Source organism: Pavona decussata, unplaced genomic scaffold (genome assembly GCF_977016875.1).
Source record: "Pavona decussata unplaced genomic scaffold, jaPavDecu1.1 SCAFFOLD_260, whole genome shotgun sequence".
NCBI lineage: Eukaryota > Metazoa > Cnidaria > Anthozoa > Scleractinia > Agariciidae > Pavona > Pavona decussata.
This window is the reverse complement of record NW_028145663.1, coordinates 253,606-270,000: the sequence shown is the minus strand read 5'-3', so window position 1 is coordinate 270,000 and position 16,395 is coordinate 253,606. Positions and strand designations below refer to the sequence as shown.

The 16,395-nt window shown below is 38.2% G+C and overlaps 3 protein-coding genes across 10 annotated transcripts in view; 1 reads left to right on the top strand and 2 right to left on the bottom strand.

Annotated features, from left to right (window-relative positions):
• Positions 1 to 13,616, top strand: part of LOC146456113 (bone morphogenetic protein 1-like) — a 26,215-nt gene extending 12,599 nt beyond the window's left edge. For all 8 annotated transcript variants that reach the window (XM_085093494.1, XM_085093491.1, XM_085093488.1 and 5 more), the window contains 4 exons: positions 3,137 to 3,490; positions 4,552 to 4,983; positions 7,915 to 8,301; positions 9,406 to 13,616. In XM_085093494.1, the coding sequence (XP_084949620.1) occupies positions 3,137 to 3,490; positions 4,552 to 4,983; positions 7,915 to 8,301; positions 9,406 to 9,827 (1,595 nt within the window). In that variant the 3' untranslated portion in view covers positions 9,828 to 13,616. The remainder of the gene's footprint in view (positions 1 to 3,136; positions 3,491 to 4,551; positions 4,984 to 7,914; positions 8,302 to 9,405) is intronic.
• The window catches only part of LOC146456102 (coiled-coil and C2 domain-containing protein 2A-like), a 266,183-nt gene that overhangs the window by 52,809 nt on the left and 196,979 nt on the right, over positions 1 to 16,395 (bottom strand). The window lies entirely within an intron of this gene.
• The window catches only part of LOC146456112 (DIS3-like exonuclease 1), a 35,415-nt gene continuing 28,737 nt past the window's right edge, over positions 9,718 to 16,395 (bottom strand). The window contains exons 29-31 of the mRNA XM_085093487.1: positions 16,064 to 16,146; positions 15,661 to 15,810; positions 9,718 to 13,896 (exon numbers count right to left, since the gene is read on the bottom strand). Of these exons, the coding sequence (XP_084949613.1) occupies positions 13,726 to 13,896; positions 15,661 to 15,810; positions 16,064 to 16,146 (404 nt within the window). The 3' untranslated portion in view covers positions 9,718 to 13,725. The remainder of the gene's footprint in view (positions 13,897 to 15,660; positions 15,811 to 16,063; positions 16,147 to 16,395) is intronic.

The window sequence follows — 16,395 nt, the reverse complement described above, 5'->3', positions numbered from 1 at the left end:
CATTTGATTTATCGTTGTTAGTTTGCTCCTGAATTAAACTGTTATTCTCTCTTAATTACATGTGTTTAATGGGAACTGTTCTCGTCGGTTTTGTTTGTTTTGTACGCTACGAAAAAATTAAATAATTTTTTCGTTGGTTTGCTTGCGCCTTCGATGAGTGTTTTACTGACTGTTTTACGAAGTTCCTTGATAGTTTTAGCAACATTTTGGCCTCTGTGTTATAAAAGCGGAATTTAAATGGCTCAAAAAAAATTTCTGTTTTTATTATTGTTTTTAGTTTTTAAGATGATCGAGGCAAAACGGTTTCTGAACAGCCAACGCGCGCTACCGGCACTGTCACTTGTCTAGTAAATTTTGCTTATCAAGAAGGCCGTACGCTATAAACCTCAGAGAAAATGGATACACTAACCAAAAAACACACTTTAAATATATCTTTGAGTAATAAATGAAAAAAGCACTGTGATAATTCATAGCAATAAGTACAGAAATAAACTAAACAACGATCTTTGAAAAATTCACAAAAAACAAGCGAATGAATGTTTTGCGTATTATAAGACTTTGTTTTGATGAAAATGGAATCACACTTTAATTTTACATTCGCTTTTAACGTTCTTTGAAAAGACTTTCAGTGAAAATTACTCACACATCTTAATCTTTGCGGTTATATCCTACTGTTTTAAGTATTTTTGTTTGTTCTCTGTCAAGATTGTCAGAAATATATGCGAGAAAAACTGGTCAGTAGTTTATGCCAACGATACAATGTTGGGAGATGTTTGTTTGACTGACTATTTTAGCTCAGAATCAATTTCTTTAAATGACGCAAAATGAGATTAGATTAGAAAATAAAACTCCAAGGGAAATAACGAACATGGACCGAAAAATGAGCTCAAAAGGCTGCTCTGAGGTTAAACAAGTTGCAGTGTCAACACTACAAGAAAAAAATATCTTGCAAAAACAGCAAAGTTTTGTCAACAAAATCACATGAATATACTCGCCTCTTTGGAGAATAACCAGTCCTTTTATTCGATTGCTGATTTTTTCGTTCGTTTACAACGTTGAGTTTCACTTCAAGAGGAAAAAATCCATCGAATCTTAATTTCATTTCATCGCGCCGGATTAGACACTGATTAGAGTAAAATAATTTATCTTCAAGATTCGGCCGCTGTTTATGATCTGAAGTGCCGCCTCTAAATTTAAAGCTGCTAAAAGAATCGATTTGTTCCTCCCGCCGCAATCCGCCTTGCTCTTTCTCCCGCTGTTTGACGGGAAAATTGGACGAGATCAGAAAAATAGAACTCCAAGGAAAATAATCAACATGGACCGAAAAAATGAGTTCAAAATACTGTTTTGAAGTTAGCAGTATTATATTAGCTTAAGCTAAGTTAAACGGCGTGTCAAAACTGCAAGAAAACAATATCTTGCAAACCAGCAAACTAGCAAAGTTTTGTCAACAAAATTGCATGAATGTACTCGCCTCTTCTGAGAATAACCAATCCCTTTATTCCATTGCTGATTTTTCCGTTCGTTTTACAACGTTAAGTGAGCGTAACGTTTCACTTCAAGAGGAAAAATCCAACGTTTCGTAGCGCCGGATCGGAGTAAAATGATTCCGATTATGTGCCAGTCGATTTGTTTCTCCCGCCGCTAGTTGCCTTGCTCTTTCTCCTGCTGTTGGTCACATATAAAATTGACTTTGTATCTTGTCGTCTTCAAAATTATTTTTTTTTTGTTTTTTTTTTCTCAAACGCAGTTGGCGATGCAACTTCCCGCCAAACAAACGCGGCCGGCAGCGCAGTTGGCCATGCATTTTCCCGCCGTAAAACAACCCGGGTTACAGAACATACGCTCATTTATGTAAGCCAATGTAAAATGAGACACTCAACCCCTGTGCCGCAACACGGGGTTTTTTCGGCACCCTTTCCTGTTCTTTCTCTCTTATTTTTTCACTCATGTTTCGCCTGTTTGCTACCGCTCTCAATCGCTCTCTTTTATGTGGAACTTCGCTTCTTCGTCGCCTGTTATCTCGATCTCTTTCTATCTCCCTTTCTTTGCTTTACATGTTTGTAGACTTATTCATAAATTGAGTTTGTGTTTTGTCGTACACGTCGTCTTCAAAATTATTATTATTTTTTTCTCAAACGCAGTTGGCGATGCAATTTCCTTCCAAACAAACGCGGGCGGCAGTGCAGTTGGCCATGCATTTTCCCGCCGAAAAAAACCTGATTTGCAGCACAAGGTTTGAGTGCTTACATGGAGGAGCGTACGTACGTACGTTGTACGGTCGGTCGGTCGGACGGAAGTGACGTCATAACCAAACCAAAATTTCTCGCACTGATGGGTTTACCAAAATCTCTTAGCTATGGGGCTCCGCTACAAATCCTTCCTAATAATTTAGCTGGCAAACGCCATCAGAAATAAATGAGTTTTAAGAGCCTTCTTAAAAGCAATAACTGAAGATATAATTTTTAATAAAAAGGGGAAGATCGTTCCATAATTTAGGGGCAGCCTTATAAAAAGATCAATCACCAAGCGTGGAAAAAGACTTGCATGGTGGGAAGTTAAGAAGTTTGCCGTTATTTAATCTAAGATAGTACCTACCCCCTGTGTCTTTCAGAGATACAAGTTAACAATAAAATTTTAAAAACAATTCGATATACTAAGGGTAACCAGTGTAGGGCTCTCAGCAATGGTGTAATATGACAAAATTTACTTTCTTCAAATACAAGACGTGCAGCAGAGTTCTGGACTCTTTGTAGGTTTTGAATCTGATACTCTGGTAAGCCGTATAAGAGGCTATTAGGATAGTCAAGACGGCTAGAAATAAAAGCACGTATCGGAGTTTCAGTACATTCTTTGCTAAGATATTTCCTTATCCTCCTTATTGTTTAAATAATAGAATGCTGTAGAGCTTGTTTTCGTAATGCATTGGCTTTTTACCCAAGTCAGAGCACTCACTACGGATGTGTAAAGCGATGCATGAGTGATTTCCTTTCATTTGAATCAATTTTGTTACTTAGTATTCATGTATAAGGCATGTTTTTTACGTTTACATTTACATTCAATTTCGTCGGTAAGGTCGTTAGACATCACACCTACTAACTTATTAGTTTATTTGCTTATATTTTTTCCATGATAGATTGTACATCGTCAGGGAAACGAGTCGATGTCTCAACATTCTACAACATAACAATTACCAGCCCCAACTACCCTTCGAAATATACTCGAGACTCATGGTGCGTATGGCGATTAAGTGCTGAAAGCGGCTATGTGGTGAAGGTGGTATTCAATGACTTTAACCTTGGAACCAGATATGATAGTGATGCTCTTACCTTTCGCGATGGTTTTCCGTCGTCATCCAGTGTGCTTGGGGTATACACTGCCACAGTCCATCCTGAAGTGGTTATTTCCACTGGGAGATACCTGCATATCACGTTCACCAGAGACAATGACGGCAAAGGATTCAACATAAGTGTTTCAGCGGTGAAAAAAGGTACGACAGTTATTCTAGTTAACTAAGTAAAAGCGTTATTTAAAGGGGGTAACATGTGAAAGTAATGAAACTGATGACTCAGATTTATGTGCCCTCCCTATTCCTACCAAAAGAAAAGATCTTATAAGAAATTTTTAGTTTTTTTCTTTGCTCAAAACAAACAGAAGTAAAACCAATAGCCCACATCAGTTCCGACTTGATCACGAGAGCTTCCCGCACTTGGCGACGCTCAGACGTATTTACTGTCCTAATTTCAGAACAGTCAGTCTAAAAACCTTTAACGGCAGAGTTAATTTTTAACTTACAGTTAAAATTGAAACGTCAAGCATTTAAAACTTTATGATTGAATAGGAAATAACAATTATAGTACTGTAAAATTCCAAAAACATGGTTAACTGTGGGCTTTTGGCTGGTTTATTTTCAGGGAGAGTTAGCGAAGGAAATGTTGTTTTTCAAGTTAAAACAGTTTGGCTTATACGAGGAAGGGATTTTGCCCTATAGTCAAGAATAAACATATACGGCGATATAATACACTCGACCGTCTATTAAAGGATTTGTTATCCAAGTCATCTAAGCCATTTAAAAACAAAAACAAAAACGAAACAAAACCAAACAAAAAAACGTTACGTTAAACAAGCTCCGGTATAAAAGGGCAAGCCCCTAAAGGTCCTTTCTCACCTCGGTGGGTATGGAATGTAAATCGTGGAAAGTTGACGATTCAAGCATCCTTTGAAAAAAAGTATGCCTCAAAATTTCATAGTATCACCACAGCAATAATTCGGTTAACAGTGTTTATTCTGAAAACTAAGCCAATTTTAGCAGTACGAATCCTAGAAAAAGGCGCATATTGTTTGGCAGTTTTTTCCCTCTGATGGTTGATTGACAACTGAAGGTGAGAACTGTCACACGGATTTTTCTGTCTAAACAGAATGAGAAATGTGCCTGCTTACGGTAACCATGGCAACTTAATAAAAACTAAATTGAAAGAAAAAAAAAGGTAATTGCAGATATAAGTCTCCATCAATGTGACGTATCGATGTTTTGTTTCCTACTTATAAAAGAGGAAAGCTATGGATTATGTCGTCCATTGACAGTGGCTGGTAAGGAGTATTGGCCCATTGGTTCTTCTGGCACGTTATATACTCTAGATTATCCCATCCCTTACCCAGATGGTACAACGTGCATTTGGACCATATCAGTCCCTCTTGGAAAAAGAGTAAAGCTAACGTTTGAGCATTTTGAACTTGCGAAGAGTTCTCTCAGTGCTAGCTATGGGTATTGTAAATATGATAAACTCACCATGGACAAAGACTACGTGGAGATACGCGACGGTGCGTGGTCAGACAGTAGAGAGCTTGGCAGTTTCTGTGGAAACAAGTTGGACTTTGAATTTTATTCCACTGGGCGCCACATGTGGGTTAAGTTTCATTCCACTTCTGATGGAAGGAGAGAAAATAAAGGTTTTAAAGCACACTTTGAAGCTGTAGAACCCAGTAAGTTGAAGGTGTTTTGGTAGATTTGTCACAATGCTAAAAGTATCTTTGTGCGATTGCAATTGCGATGGAAGTGGCATTTGAAGAATTCAGAATTTATGGTTCCTAATAGTTTAATGGACAGAGGGGAATTACATAAATTATATTTTATTTTACTTAACCAGTTTGAAAATTGCAGTATGCCCCTTCAGGGATTTTGCATGGCATTACAGCGGTTCCCAATAAAATGCGACCTACGGCATTCAAAAGAGTCGGATAAAGTTGCGTTTTGGTGGACGTCAATCAAACAAAAGCCGTTGAAATTATTTGAATTCTGATAAGATTCCAAGGTAACCCGGCAAGAAACTAAGAATTTACCTCGCTAAGAGAAGGTAAACTTTATTTAAATTGATTCTCGAGCCAGATCTAGCGCAAATAAAACGGTGAGGGTAAAAGGGGGAAAGAGTTTGCGGAATGGTATGTGGAATGGCGCGCGGAATGGCATAATTATGCGAAATACGATTAACGTGGGGAATAAATTAACTGAAGAGCGCAACCTGTTTTCGCGCCAATTTTATAAGAGCAGCAGTTTGTTCGATGTTGCGGACTATTAAACAACCAAGCAACAGATCGAATATTAGAAAATATACGCCTGGGATAGAACATGTCTGATCGCTGGTTAGGAAGTGACAGTGAAGAAATCGATGAAGTTTCGCATTCAAGGAACTAAGAATAAATTAAATTTCCAGTTGACAAAAAAACGTGGCAGCGAGTAGCCTAGACAAAAAGCAACACCAGACTGGAGAAATAACATCAGTCCAAGGCCAAAACTATTATGTGAGAAATTTTAAATTTAGACTCGGTCATTTTATCAGACTCTTTGACGGTTACAATTTGTACAACTCATGGGAAAAATATGTTCTACTTTTTCTCACCTTACATTTTCGTCGAGCGACGAGTACGCAAGTCACTGTTGAGCTGCTGAACTAGCTACCTAGCTATTAAATACGGCGATTCAGGTAGCTATAGTTCAGTTACGCGTTATCGAACTAAACATATCCGTCTTTAATTAAGGTCTTTCAGTGCCAGACGTCCCAACCTAAAATGAGATTTAAAAGCGAAAAAGCCCTAGAGCAAAAAAGCAGATGACAAGAATGGTGTCTAATTATCGACACTGGTTGTGTGAAAGGTTGTGAAACTATTCTTATCACAAATGCATTTTGGTCAAATTGTTGTTCATTTTCCCGCTCATGATAAATGAATCATCGAGCATACAGGGTATGAGAATTGATCTTTCAATACCGAGGGTTAAAAAAAAAAGAAAAAAATGTTTATTATTTGCCCTCGGTAAAGGATCAATCTTTGTCCTGAGAAGACTTCACGCTGCCACGTTATTTTTGTCAACCGAAGTCCATGGAGTAAAGTGAACATGAAATTTAATTTACTACGGATTTACTCATAGTTCCTTGAATGCGAAAACTATAAACAGTTTTTCCGCCTTTTACCCTCACCGCAAATAAAAGGTTTTTTTTGAATTAAAAATTGCAATTTTCACTACCGTGATAATTTACTCACTTGCACGCATCGCTGATTTATTATCAGGTGTAGCGATTTCAAATGATTCATAAAAAAATACGGCTTCGTCTAAACAATGCCCATTTTTTTAGATAATCTGGCTTGGAAATCAACTTTCATAAAGTTTACCGTCCGTCAGTGGATAAAACTGTCAATTTCTTGGTTCTGTTGCCTTGAAATGGTCTCAGAATTCAAAATAATTTCAACGACTTTTCTATGACTGACGTCCACCAAAACGCAACTTTATCGGAGTCTGTTTTGAAGGCGATAGGTCGCGTGTTATTGGTAACCGCTGTAATGTAGATGATTAATTAATGTGTTTATGTGGATGGTGAATTCGTACACGATTATAGTCGTTTCAGTAAAGTAAATGAACTGAGTCAGTGTCTGTATTTAGGTTATACTAAAGCTTTTTGGCCCGGTTGCGTGCTGAAAAAGCGTGGTCAGACTACCCTCCAGTTTCTATTTCGATACCAAATGCCCAATTGCCCTTGTTATCTGCTGTTTCCGCCCAGCGTTAAGCTGCGCAAAAATACCTAGACACCGTCCTTAAGAGGTAGTAAAAAAAAAACAAACAAAAAAAATTTGGACAAGGGTGACAACACTGTTTGTAAACTACGAATGGGAGGCGCAGCGGCCTAATGGTTAGTGCTTAGTACTCCGTATCAAGCGGTCAGGCCTGCGTTCTTGAGGAAGACACTTTACTCATTCTTCCTACCTCTTGACTTTTAAACAGTATCATCAATACAATCATACAATACCAGGCAAGCTCAAAGAAAAAAAAAAACTCTTGCAGTCTTATTCTCAATGCTCGTGAGTTTTCACCTATTTATTATTATTTTTTTTACTTTGTTAATTTCTTCTTTAATTAACTGCTTTTTCTACTTTTTCTCTTGAGCTTTAGTGCCAACCAACCTCATTACTCAGCTCGATTAGCATTTAATATACTGAGTAAATTTACCTTTTTTTGTATTAGTATAATATTATGTTGTAAATTAAGACTTCCAATTTTTCTCTTGGTAATAAAGCTTACTTTGAACTCTCACATTACCCAATTATACTTCTAGGTTGAAAGGGGCACAGGCGAACTCTCCGTGAAACTTCACCTTATGCAGCTGGGCATGTAACTTGTGTTGGACTAACATCCCATTCACGGGCAATAGCAATACTTAGCCGCTTCATGCTACAGAAATCGGAAATTACTCAGGGGTAGTGGACCGCTTGGTTCGTGAAGGCTTTCTGTTACCTATAAACGACGAATAAGAAGAATTTAGGGTTACATTTTCAATATACGTCATACCTGGCATAGATCTTACGAAAGGCGACTCTCCTCTACAAACACCACTTCATATTTCTCAAAAGTGTTTGTGTTTTTAGTTTTCAGTGAGCAGTTGTGTCTCCCAGGAAATCCAAATAATTACAATCTGAAGTTAACTGGCTCAGAAGGAACTCTACAAAGTCCTCTAAATTACTACCCTCCAGACATGCGCTGTGATTGGGTCATCACTGTACCAAAGGGGAATATTGTGAAACTCAGCTTTGACAGATTTGAACTGGGCTATTACGGTGCCACCTCTGCGTGCAAAGGGGATTACGTGGAGGTTCTAGATGGGAAGTACGGCGAGAGTAAAGGACGATTTTGTGGTTACAAGTCTCCAGTTGTGATTAGTTCAAGTGATCGGTACATGTCAGTACGTTTTACATCCGACTCAAAGGGTCCAGCGTATAGGGGGTTTAAGGCCACATTTACAGCAGTCAAGAAAAGTAAGTAGAAAATGTTATGCATCAGTCAATTCTAACAGTATTAATCCCCTGGGTAGGCATTAGTCTAGTCCCGGGCGTTTGGTGGCCTTGTGATAACTTCTTCGTCCAACTAGGTCTGAAGACAGCATGAGATAGTAGATCCAAAGAACGAACGGTCACTGGCACAATACTGATAAATACGACTTATTAGAGACTTGGTTTGGCGTGAATAAGCTGCTATTAGAATAACGGTAAGCCTGGGGAGGGGAAGGTGGGGGTGAAGGTCACTCTTTGAACTGATTGAAGCATTACTCATAGGTGTTACACCGTTAACCAAACTAGATTATTAGATTAGTGGTCCCGACCAAAAATGGCACTTTCCAAGATGCGTCGAATCTATTTAACAATCTACCAGAAACTATTAGAAACTGTAAAGATTACAGAACCTTCTTAAGACTCTCAAGGAGTTTTTGAAGAAGCAGAGGACAAAGCGATTAGTTAGTTTTACTGTAATTGGTTACCGTTAATCCTGTTTCTACTGTACAATTTGTAAATAACTTAATTTGATTTATTTTGTAATTGTAATTAATGTAATTTAACAGGGAAGAGCCACCCAGTGGATCTGTTAATAAACCATTATTATTATTATTATTATTATTATTATTATTATTATTATTATTATTATTATTATAATTACTATTATTATTAACCTATAGATTGTTTTAAAGTAATAACAAACCAAGTACCATATCTATCTAATTGTGGCGAAGGTACCTTTGCATAGTGACTCTTCAGTAACACTTCAGAAAGAGCATCTTAAAATTAGTACTGGGGTCAAGTTTCGAAGTCTTCAAGAAAAAAAATTCAGGAAATTTTACACACATTGGTATGGAGACCAGGCAATTTCTGCCCATTTCCGTACAAACTTATGTAAAATTATCAGACTTATTCGAACTATATCTTCTCTATTTTAAGGGATGAAATTCTCAACTTTTACTTTGGTCACGCAACGTCTCTCAAGCGCGGGAAAGCGTTGTGACTCCCAAAATTACGGCTGTGAAGGGGGGACGTCTCTATAACATTTTTACCTCAGCTAATTTGGGTATCACTCTCCTCTGTCTTCAGGTTCCAAGGGGTTGACAGTCGCTGTTATTACTCTCGGTGTTGTGCTCTTTCTTGTGCTGGCCTGCTTGGTCGTCTTTTTTTTAAAGCGAAGAAGGGCGCTAAAAAGTAAAGCCAGTGTCCGTGTTCCAATTTCCACAATCACTTCAGGACCCCATATTGTACCAGCAGGAGAGAATGAACATTCCAATGCTCCTTCCTCTCGGGTACCTGATCAACTAGCAGCACCCTCCCACACGACCCAGCAAGTGGGTGATGCCCCAGTGACAACAGATCCACCACTACAGCATCCAACAGGATTACCTCCACCTTACCCTCAACAAGGAGAGCTTCAGCTACAGTTTCCTTTTTCAGGGGAATCGTATCCATTGCAACAGAGTGCTCAGACCCAAGATTCCACATCCCGCGAGTATCTTTTAAGTTAATGAACATTTAGTCGATTATCGACTTGAGTTAAAAATAGTTAACTAATCAGGTTAGCTAATTTGGAAATCTGATGTTTCGAGAGTTAGCTATTTCGCCGTCAGAGAACAAAGCTCTTGTAAACGATGGATTAACGGCCGAAATGCCAGCTATACAAATTCACCGTGACAGATATTGCACCGTTCTTAACTCAAAGTTGATAATGAAGTAATTGATACATTTTAATTTTTTGCGATGCCATTTATAACTCACACATATTACTTGGGAACTTAAGCAACGACGACGGCGACGGTAACGCCGCAAAACAATAGTTTCAACGAGGAAAAACAATCGCTCTACACATGCGTTCTAAATGTTGGTAGTTTTTTTCCCGTCCACTGCAAAACAGCAACGTGAAATGACAAAACCCAAGGTCATGTGGCGAACTTAAGCACAATACCATAATTTTTTTATTTCCTTTCCCAATTTGAAGGTCATTTTTTTAACAATTTTGTTCCTGAATTGTTCGGCCACATTTTACAATTTAAACGAGTTGGAATGATCGCAACCTGCTTGAAAAAAGCCTGGAGTTATATTTTCAAATGACGTTCTCGATGGCGTTGACGCTATTTAAGTTCCTTGCTGTTTACTTAAGACGGCTGTTAAGGCAGCTATGATATAAACCAGATTGAAACCAATAATCACGCTCGATACAGTCCATCTTAATTCTTTACGTAGTCCACGTGAATGCAATTTATCCATGTCGTAGAAATGCAGTTTCTCCAAATACAACTGAAAACCCAACTCCGCCGTAATTTAGTCTCTTTCGCAGGTGCTGAGTCGTCACTATGACACCAGGCTGTAAAGGAGACTTCTGTATAGTAGGATTGAGACTTCGATTCACTAGTTAGCTCGTATAGTATAAAACTCATAAATAAGTGACAGAGGTAAAATAATGAAAACGAAAACAACAAAAAAAGGTAAAAAGGAAAAAAAAACTGTGTAAAGGCCATCGGTTTGACATAAAAAGTTAAAAACCTTAAGTTGCTGAATCAGACCCAATCACGCCCCGCCCCCTGCAAAAAACAAAACAACAAAAACAAAAACCGTTAAAGACCTTGTACTAAGTTTCCCCCAAAACATCATATCAGCGTCGAGATTTTATGAACAGCAGGCGCCACGTCAGTACATTTCTGCGGTTCATCCTGTTTCGTTGATGCCCGACAGATCTTTATTCCAAAAAGAGAAACGTTACTGTACCACGAGTTATGTCGAAAACAGCAGTTTGGTGTAAGAATGTTCAGATGATGTAATAGGCTCCTTTTTTTTTTATATATTACGTTTGAGCTTTCATTCGTTCCTCAACCGTATCATCGAGTCATTGTTTTTTAAAAGTAGGCAAACGATATTGTCTCGGAGGTTGAGTCATGAATTTGTCACTCCTTCGAGGATTTCGGCTCAGTAGCATTGAATGCTTGGTATGTCGTACGAAATGTAGGTTTATAAAGTAGGACACATAATGGTGCGGTGGAACCTGTGTTCCGAAAATGTCTATTATGCAGGAACACGTCTTTCTTACAACTCGTTATGAAGAGCGTTACATTAGGTCCTTGAGACTTGTCACGGAGCCTGAGCAACGACGACGGCGATGGCAGCGAAAATGTCACCATTAAAATAAATTCAAGTCGCAGATTAACGTCGTAAATGTCAAATGTAGGAGAAGTTGCCTGGAGCTTAATTCTTGGAGACCGCACCCAAGTTAAGAAAGAGACGTTAAGAAAAGAAGTTACGAAAGAAAAAATCGTCGTTTGTTTACGATCTCCATAAAACGTCCCATCAGGAAATTTCACGTCCTAGTCGTGCAGTGATGGTAAAGAAATGTACCAAAAAGTGTAATGGAGAGTTGTTTTTTTTTTTGGTTTTTAAGCCGATTTCTTTTTTGACGTTCTCGTTGCCGTCACCGTTGCTAAAGCTTCCCATTGAGAGAGGGACTGATGCATTCGAAAGACATTGCAACGTTTCATGACACATTACCATTTGCAATGTTATGACGTCCTTTAAGTCTACAGGGCGTTCTATATTTAATTGGTGATAATTACAGAATTTCTATTTAGTAGTTTAGGCAATGCACAGGAGTAGAAGTGAGTGGAAGTTTCATCAACTTCTCGTAGAACTAACTTAGTTTATAGTCAAGGTAGAAAACAATCGCAACAAACAGAAGAAGAAGTCTTTAAATGGTCTTGTTCCTGAATATTTATCATCTAAATTTGTTAAACAAAATGAAACGCGTTACTCCCTGAGGAACTCTGTTAACAAACTATTTGTCCCGTTTCCGCGAACTAATTTCATGAATAACAGCTTTACTTATAGCGGAGCAGTTCTCTGGAACAGCCTGCCCTGTGACGTGAGAGAAGTTAACTCTCTTAGTCAATTCAAAAGATTAGTTAATGTTCATTTTTAATGTTAGAGATCTAGTATACACGGCATTCATGAAAAACAGGTTTTAGTTAGATTAGCTGTAGTTATAGCTATTGAATGTTGTTTAGGATAGTTAGGTTATTTCTAATTTTTATACTCCTGATGGATTTTACCGTGTTTAAATAAAGATTTATTGATTATTGATTATTGAATTGTCCTGACCGTGTTTTATCCATTGTGGTGCATCCTAAAGTTCAAGAGGTAACGTTATTAAAATAGTACCTGTATCAAATATCTGGTTATACTTCTGCCAGGTGGATACCATATCTGATCCAGGAAAAAGTGTACTTAAGACGAAAGTCACGTGTGTATCACGTGTCAAAATACTACACGATTCGTGGAGTATTTTTCAGCGTGTCCCAGGGGGGCGACCAACACTGTTTGCAACGTCTTACAAAAGAACGAACAAAAGAACAATGCTCCCAACCCTAAAAAACAATGCAGCTGTAGGTTGCAAGGGTCCAGTGAGAATAGAGTTTTGAAAGGTGTAGGTCCACTGGACCCAGGGTCTTCCCCGCTGTCCGCCATTTTGAATATCGCAAGACCAGGGAACGACTTGTTTACAATGGTGTCAGTTCAATAGTAAGCTTCCACTGAGTCCTGTTTAGACGATACCTTGATAATAACCTTATAACGCTTTAGTTTCAATATTGCTTTTAATTTTGACTCACTATTGGATAACCGGCGAACTTAGCACATTTGGATATTTACACACCGGTCAGACCTGTGTACCAGTATTACAAAATTTAACTTGCCACTATATTAACGGTTGAAGAGTTATTTACATCTACAATACAGAGTTCAATCAAATCAATAGAACTTTTTACACTTGCATAGTAAATTACAAGCTGGGTCCGTTTTTAAAAGCGCAAGCAAAACGAGTTCAATAAACAGTTACTTATATTCAACAACATCGATAAAGACTCGTAACAATGTTTACTGAACTCCGTATTTGCACAAGTTTGTAAAAATAAGTACCCAGATTGTAATCTGCAAGTCTAAACACTTTTTTGAATAAGCCCCAGGAGGGTTAATAACCGATTGGTGATTTTTTTAAACATTAAATTGCAATTTTGATGCAACGGGTGTACAGCGCATGCACGGTCAGCAAACAAACTGCTTTTTTACGAGGTATGCCACAAAAGAGCTGTGACGTGGGTGTTTATGTTCACATCGCACGAACTGTTCTCTCACCAAAACGATATTGTCTGCGAGATTGAGTCACAGTTAAATCGCAGCACAAATCGCCGCCAGTTTACCCAATCGATTTGAGATCCTACGTAAACAAATCGCATAGAAGTTGGGTACTACAGTACAATTGAATACAAAATTCCCAGCGTAAACGGTCCAGTAGGCTTGGGGACAGGCTCTTGCTTCATACTAGCACAGGTTAGTATTTTGCATCATTCAATAATCAAGCAATATAAGATTCAGACTTAAGGTTCAGGTTTCCTTGTCATCTCTCAGGGACATATCTCTGAAGAACTCCATCAAACAGTAGAAGCTTACACTCTCGTGCGTTTGACCAAATTCTGATTTGAGTTTGGCAAAGTCGTTATCAAGTCCCTGCATTTCAGTGTCATGTTTCTGCTCTTCTCGACTTGACTTTACTTCCTGATAAACATAATTAATTAATTAATTAATTAATTACTTGATTAATTAATTGATTAATTAATTAATCAGTTAGTTAATTAATAACACAGCGACACAAGAAAAACGAAAATAGTCATATTATTGCTAAAATATTCGTTGGTCAGTTTCCTACGTTTAGAAATCAAAGGGAAAATTATAAGGATTTGAATGGAGTCCTCATAGCATCAAAGCGTCAATATCTCACCCCCAAATTGTAATAAGATGCTGATTTTTGGCATTAGTAGGCATTCTTCATCAAGCTCTTTCAGAATATCTCAGAAAATCCCATAATTTCATAAAATTAATCTTTGTGACGTCATCACTTTAGTACTTTATTTAGCAACCTCGTTCCCAGGGTCTCTCTTCTTCCCGCGTTAGCGAGAGAGAGAGAGAGAGAGAGAGAGAGAGAGACCCTGAGTGAAGCCTGTCACGTGGCACCCAAAATCTGGGTGCTTGACACAATTTGTCGTTTGGGAGGGGTAGTAAGGTATGCAGTTGTCGCTTTCTCAGAAGAACGGAGAAGCCAGCTACGAACTTTACGACAACAAGCGGTTTTACAATCAAGCATTTCTACATCACACACTGGAAGAGGTTCACGTTTCTTCCACTCAGGTAGAGTGTTGTTAATTCAAAATAATTATTTTAAAAACAGTCGTTTCGGGACGCCAGACGAAAGCCGACAGACGATGGGGGACGCTTGAGTCAAAACCTAAACAGGCATGGTGATTAGAACAGAAGTATCGCTGGCTTTACGCCTTTTAACAGAGCTCCAAATGGGGTGAAATGGGAAAGAAGATTAATTTTAGTATTGCCAAATGGATTACCAAGAATTTTTGGCAATAGAATGTAAGCAGGTGAAGTGTTCAGAAATACCAACGGACTGAAGCAAGCTGCGTGTGAATATCACAGGTACTTTTCATCTTAATTTTTTACCTATGTCCTTGACTTTAAGACGTAGTTAAACGAAAAATATTGGTTTCAGAGCGCTGATTGTGACCGCAAACAATGTATTTATTTACAGGAAATCGGTGACCAAATAGATATTCAATATTGTGCTTCGCGAATTACATGTAAAAAAAACAGATTACTAAACAAGAAGAATGTATTTGTATTTTCTTGTGAGTGATGAATTATAATGCTGTTACTGAAAGAATTTTTTATGAACTACATTTCATTTTATAGAGCAAAAGATGTACTTATTACCGCAGTTTAAGCTTGAATAAATGCTATTTCTGGTAGAATTCATGGAATCAGTTCCAACTAGTGTAGATAAATTACTCCGATTCAGGTTGTAGAATTTATGATCAACCTCTGCTTCATTGAACGTTTGAAATTCCCTAGATTGTACTTAATATACGATTTTTGCAGAAGACATGAAACTGCGCCAAATCTCTCGCATTTCACTTGCTTATAAAATCGCACCCGCTTGAAAATCTCTGTCGGCTCTTGCGAATAAAATAATTGAGTGAGTGTACCCCTACTGGGGAGAAGTTTGTCGTGTGCTGTCACGTGACCAGCTTCACCCAGGGTCTCTCTCTCTCTCTCGCTGGGGCGGGAAGAAGAGAGATCCTGGGAACGAGGTTGTTTATTTAGGAGAGCTGCATGGATCTAGCCTGACCACATTTGCTCGAAAATTGCAAAACATGTACGTTTTACCTTACCGCAATAAAGTCACGCTATTAGTCCCAATCAAAACGAATAAAGGTAAAAGATCAAATGTTGCCAAAATCAAACACAACTAGTTACCTTAACAAGCTCACTTCTCTTCATTTTATGAGACACATCATCTTGGGGATCCATTTCACTAAGTGCAGGAGTTTGTCTCGTTTCCAAGGACAACAGTTCCAGCTTTAAAGACTGCGCGTGCGCACGGGATTTATTTACAGATATTAGTACCTTGAGAGAAAAAGGTTTCGAAATAAAATTTCTAAAAAAGACGTCTTAATGGAAGATTATAATATAAACTGGAGCTTGAGAAAACCTGGATGCCGGAGCGCAGGTTAGTATCTTAATCCAACCCCAAAATAGCTGTTCCTAAACTATAACAATTTTGCAAACTAGTTAAAGCAAAAGTAGACTGCGGGCAGTTTTATTCTGATTAAAAACCTATCTGGGTGCGCAAAGTGAGAGTCGAGAGTCTAAAGTATACCTGGATGTGATCAAACAGTTGGAAATCAAAGGATCCAGCGGCATTCTTGACAGTCACCTTATACTCATGACGAACAAGCATTCCTATGGACATCAAATTATACACATCTTTTTAGTAACCTCCCTGCAAGAGGCATGAGGCTTCACGAATAAATAAATAAACAAATAAAAAAATAAATAAATAAATAAACAAATAAGAAAAACAAACCCGACGTTGGCATTCACTGGGTTCCCTGTGTTCAAGGTATATTCTAGAAGTGGGATTATGGGACCAAGTGGATAGCATTCAGTATTCACTTGCGCTAGTACCGCAATACTTGTGTGCCCGTTTTT